General features: G+C 41.9%; 1 protein-coding gene across 1 annotated transcript in view; it reads left to right on the top strand.

Moving 5' to 3' along the window:
* Positions 1-5,921, top strand: part of LOC116385090 (trichohyalin-like) — a 94,313-nt gene extending 88,392 nt beyond the window's left edge. The window contains exon 29 of the mRNA XM_031850286.1: positions 5,890-5,921. Coding sequence (XP_031706146.1) covers positions 5,890-5,921 — 32 coding nt within the window. The remainder of the gene's footprint in view (positions 1-5,889) is intronic.
* The last annotated feature ends 221 nt before the right edge of the window (positions 5,922-6,142 follow it).

Here is a 6,142-nt window from a genome sequence, read left to right on the forward strand (position 1 = left end):
ATTAAATAAATTATCCTCAATGTGGTTTTGAAGCGGGGACCATATTGACCTGCTGACTTTCCATGTGCATCTACACGTGGCTCTTGGCTCTTTTTATGTTTATAGTGGTTGAAGAGGAGCACTGTTCCACACTCACACACGTCGACAAGGAGAAGAAGAAGCATGCAAATATTTGAACTCAAACAGAAGGAGCACTATTATACTGTGATAATGAGAATTCTAGGGAAAACAGGTCTCAGACCACAATTGGCTTCCTCATCTTGCCATTCTCTCTTGTTGTCTCCCCCCACCCCCCACCTGTCTTCCTGTCTTCCCTTTTTTATCCTTCATTGGTTCTGTTCATACATAGCTGTTGTGTAGCCGGTCAGGATGTCGTACATTTTAATGATTGCGAGTAGAACTGCATGTCCTTGTTAGCTTGGTTTTCCTCATTTGCCATGTCACACTCAAAAATACCCTTCTTTTATGTGCAAACACACATGAGTGCACCCGCTCACACATCCGCACGCATCTATATTCTTTCGCAAACACACACACACACTTACGCAAACGGCACAGTCATTAAAAATGAAACCACAGGCTTTTTTGAAAACTCCCAGGACTGAGGGAAAAGTCAGCGGCGCAGCGGTGAAAAGAGTCCCCCTGGAAACAATGAGGAGAATGATCATTTGTTGTTCTTGAAAACCCGGTGAGGTTTCACAGAGGTTAAGCTTCCCTTTGATGTGTTTTTAACTCGTTTCAGCTCTGCGGAGGGATTAGTCAGCCTCTCGCTCACACAAACTCAAATGCACACGTTTGCACACACCAGCACATACGGGCTCTTAATTTCCACACCATGAGCTCTTCTCTCACAAAGGCGGAACGCACAGAACAGGCTCCTTCCTAACCTAATTTCATCAAATGCAAGTGGGTGGTATTTCACTGGTGTATGTGTGGTCCCTTGGAAATCTATGGTAAACCAGCAAAATATTGCGAGTCAGTATTTTTCTTTTCATCCCAAATTAGCGTCAGGCTGTTTGTGAACAGAGTGGGCCCTCAACCACGGGAGAGACAGACAGAGAGACAGAGTAGCTGCTGATCATCACGGCACTCATTACAGTGTTTACAAGGCATTATTTGATCCCTATTTTAAGATACAAATGATTAGGGGGTGTGTGTGTGTGTGTGTGTGTGTGTGTTATCAGCTCCAGTCTGGGCTTCCCTGTAGGTCTCTGTGTGGTTGCCCATGCTAATAATCATACAAAAAGCTTCCGTTCAAAGCCCATGCCGTCAGCAGCTCTGCAACAGAAATTGTCTGCAAATGATTCTTAGTGTCTGTTTTAACCGACTTGGAGTAACAGGTGTAGATAGACCTTAGAGTCCGTGTTATGTTTATTCGTTAAATCACATCTCTATATTTTGCCAGGCTCCTTATTACCTATAACACTCAATAAAATGAAGCAAATAGGTTTAATTCTTAATCTGAGTTCATTTGTTTTACTTGAACTAAAAGTTTTTCTTGATTGTAGCAATGGCTGATGATGGTGATAACTGCTTTGCCTCTGTGTAGGCACTGCTACTGTAATAATAAGTACATGCATGTTTACATTTGTTCTACCTCCATGTATTAACTAGGCCATACATTTACTGTTGTTGGATTATAATTGGAAACATAAAATGCATCAGTTTATGTGCAACTGAGAATAATTGTAGGGACCTTACGACTTTCACTTCAGGAATTTGTTAAATATTTGATATAACTATGCTGTATGTATAGAAATAGCCATTTTTTTTAAATCGTCATATCATGACAACCTATATATCCAACCCCTGGAACAGCCACTTTGTCATGTGAAAAATGCCTTAGCTGGGACAAGCCCAGTATTCTGCCACTGTTGCAATGATTTTAGTGGGGGAGGCGGTTCTGTCACACCGCGAACACAAACTGACAGAACAGCAACAGAGGGTGAGAAAGAAAGAAAACTGACAGGAGTGCTGGCAACATGTCTCCTCTAAAAGTTAGGTCACTCAAAACAAAAGGAAAGAAAAGGAAAAAGCAGACAGTTATTCACACAATGTTTCACTTTTAAAAAGGTGGGTTTGTGTTATGTGTTTGTTATATGACTATACAGCTACACTGGAGCAAATGCTGACATTCTGTTGGTGCAGGTGAATTTAGGCTGGAGGCAGAGATTTATTTTCACACTGACAAAATGTCCCGGCAGACACCATCATTTCTCCACCAACCAACCCACACACACTTATCACACCATCATCTACATTTTGTATTTAATGCCATTTTTCATCTATAAACATATTTATATAGCTTCTACTACAGCATTAATCCTATGCTTCATTTCAACATTTTCTAAATGAAACTCTTTCACTGAACAGATAGGAAACGTTTTTTTTTTTTTTTTTTGCCCCACTCTCTATGGACTGAGACTTCCAACCATTCTGTAGTTTTGGCTCCACCTCAGTCATTCATTCAGGTATTTTGTCTTTTCTTGCTTTGCCTTGCCAGCAGCTTCAAATGTTGCCCAAACTGTTACTGCTTCCAAGTCATGATTCCAGTTATGTGCATAATATCCATCCATTATGAAGTTACAAAAGGTCAGTATGTATTAAGCTCCGACAAAAGATGCAGAAGGTCGACTAAAAAGAAAAGCATATCCAGATTAATTGAAACTCGCATTTGCAAGATTTGTATTCATCAGCTTCATCATGTCTTTAGAATAAAACCCAACTTAGTATGAAAGTGTATAGTTTATGAACTATGTTTAAACCACCATAGTTCACGTTGTTGAATAATGATTTCATTTGCAGCATGTGTGGCTCTTTTAGGAATTGAACCCTTCATTGCCAACATCATCCTCATGCATATTCCCTCACCATCTTGTTTTTAGGCCGTCGCCATCTTGGCTTATTGCAACCAGAAGTAACTGGAAAGGGTGGAGCGAAGTACGACCGAACGCTGAATAAGACATTTTTAGGGGACCGAAAATGTTACACGTAACTTTCATGAACTGTAAACGCACTATGAAAGGGTTAAAGTTGCAAGACGAAAACACGGGCAACTCGTGTGCAACTCGACTGTGCAAACGTAAATCCCACAAGCAGCTGTAAACTCAAATATCCCAGAGGAGGACTTGAAGTGGTCATAACCACTGCTACTTATTTGACTCCCGTGCTCATTGCTGAGTTGTTAGAAATATAAAATAAGAGTGAAAATATTTTGTCGTTGGTAAAGGTAGAGTTCAGAGATTTAACAAAAAGTAGGGACTACAATACTCTGAAGCGCTTGAATTGATAGATGAAACTATAAATGAGCCTGAAGCTGATAATGTGGGACTCTACTGATCCCTGTAGGAAGGTTAGATTGCTAAATATCACCCAGGAGCAGAGAGGGATTTACTGTTGTCAAGCTTGTTGGCAGAGCACAGTTTTTTACAAATTGAAATCAAAGTACTTGGACAAACTCATATGTGTACACACCAAATATTAGTAAAAGCTAAATGAATCAGACACATTTAAGTGTCCTTTTTCACATTTGTTTTAGTGAGCAGCATATCTCAACGGAGCACAACAGCACAAATCTACAGTAAATAAGGAGCAATTTGAATAATAAACACATAAAATGCATGTAAAAGCGATCTGACTACCAGAGACTGCTTCTCTGAATGCCATGTTAAACTTTGATTTGTACTTATTGGCTATGGTGTATAAATGATGTTGATTGGTAAATAACAACAGAAGCAAAGCTGTGCCTTGAAAATAAAAATTGCCAAAACATTATTTAATAAAATGAATCGTTCTATTAGATGTTCATGTGTTCTGTGAGTGGAAATTTATCTTATCTCTATATTCACTCTCATTGCCTGAAAAAAATGTCTCTTAAAACCATACGTTTAGCTCATAAATGGTCAGGATCATAAATGTATTGCCGATTAAATTAGTTCTGAAAATGAATTATGAATAGAGCAACACTAGCAATTTCTTATAGTTAATGTCAGTGGTCTTACTCGGGGTAAAGGTACTATACCTTCCATCATAAATAATATGTATCTTAAAGCTTTATGGAGTATAGAAGCAAACGGGACATATGACAGACTTTTTTGTCTGTTCCCTTCTCTTAAACGGTAAACTGACCATCAGTCCAATTTTTCAACAAAAAGTGGATGTGTTCCCTCAAGGAGTAAAGGAAGAGGACATGGGGGGGGGGGGGGGATGGAACAGTTTATGACAGTAGGACACCTAGAGGGGAAAAAGAGATTGCGAGACAATTGCAAGGAGAGGAAAAGAGTTGAGCACTATAGAGAAAGAGGAAAGGAAGTAGTGAAAGAGGGATGCATGGGGTGAGAGGCTGATAGAACTTTACTGGGGATTTAGGGAGTAAGTTTGGGAATGAATGGGGGGAGCAGAGTGAGAGATGGATGCAGAGGGAGGCCGACAAAGGAACGAAGGGAAGGAGGTGTCTGATTTAGAGAGTAGAGAGGTTTAAGAATGGAAAAGGGAAAAGTGGAGGAAGAGAGTAAAGGGACGTTTAGGGGAAAGGTGGTGAGATGCAAACAGAAGTGAAACGTGAGAGAAGCATGAGAAGGGGAGAATAAGAGATGGAGGAATGATGGAGACACTGGACATTTAGCGAGGGGAAAGATGGGAAAAGAGTAGAATGAGAGTAGTGGGAGATTTAAGGTATATATGGAAGAGAGAGTGCCAAAGAAGAGCATATTGTCCTTATCGGTCTGCTCCAGAAAGCCTGCTCCCTAATGGGGCTGGTGTGAAGGGGAAATGAGGACTAGGCCTGATGCTACCTGATTAGCCATCGACTCAAACACACATCAAAGGTGGGGAGGAAGGGTAAGGAGTGCAAGGTATGTGTGTGTGTGTGTGTGTGTGTGTGTGTGTGTGTGGTTGTGGGCTGAAGGTGAGTCACCATCGCCTCATTCAGTGGAACCTCGAATGGAAATCACTCTCACTGTCCCCGCACACACCTACACAGACACATGGCCATTTTCTTCAACCTTGAAAGGGAAAGCTGCTCTGAATAAGGAGATCCTCTGAATGGGGGTACGGGGGAGGAGAGAGGGAGGTGGGGTAAATAGACAAAAAGGAGGTGGGAGGCGGGGATACGGTGGAAAAGGGAGGGAGCGGGGAGGAAGAAGAGAAGGGGACGGAGACATCAAAAAGAGTCATCTTGCTCCATATTAGCGAAATAATGAAATTTGCCTTTTAGCTAATGACATCTCGGGACAGCTCTGTTAGTTTTCACATAAATTACAGCGACCCGAACTGCATCTCTCACTTGCTACCTCGGCACAAAGCCATGCAAACAGGCTCACGAACACACACACACACACACATACGAGTGGACACGAGCAAAACACACACACACACACCGAGAACGATCAGTGGCAGTGGCGACCGGTTGGTGTCCCTGTTTGAAATTCAACACTCTCAAAGACCTATATCCCTTTCCTGTTCCACACCCTGAATTCATTACTGTCACACACACTTACACACCTATAATCATATTCATCATACTCGCCGGAGCCTCCCCTACCTCTCTGCCTAAATTTCTATCCAAGGGAGCCCCGTGATGGCTTCTGATGACCTTCATTAGTCTCCCCCTTTCTCTTCCACGTTCTACCTGCTGTATTAGTTTTTCATCTCTCTCACAGTGCATATGTTCACAGACATTTCTTCTTCTTCTTCTCTTTCTCTTATTTTTCTCTCTGTCACACACATTCAAACGCTTTGTTTCATGTAGCTCTTCTTCACATGTATTCTTTCATGCACTGTTTCCTGTGCCTTTCCTTTCCTCTTTCTCTTTTCTCCCTGACTCTTTTTTTTTTCTTTTTTTTAATCCCGTCAATCTTTTCTCATTACTCCCTCTCTCTGTTTCATTAGCATACAGAGTAAGAAGATGGCGCTGGGGGTAATCTGCGCGAGTCGGCGGTGACAAAATGGAGGGCGTCATCAGAGGTCGCGGCGCTGTCATCAACCCGCCAAAACCTTCCGCTGATGTCTGCCTGTCACACGCTCACACTAGCGCATGCATCACATATATTTGCAGCGCACAGGGGAGAAAGAAGGGAACGTGTATCCGTAATCAGGTGTGACACATCACAGCGTAAATGCCCGCAATCTCACCTGACAGCCA

The sequence above is a fragment of the Anarrhichthys ocellatus genome, unplaced genomic scaffold (genome assembly GCF_004355925.1).
Source record: "Anarrhichthys ocellatus isolate YVR2014 unplaced genomic scaffold, GSC_Weel_1.0 scaffold10, whole genome shotgun sequence".
Classification (NCBI taxonomy): domain Eukaryota; kingdom Metazoa; phylum Chordata; class Actinopteri; order Perciformes; family Anarhichadidae; genus Anarrhichthys; species Anarrhichthys ocellatus.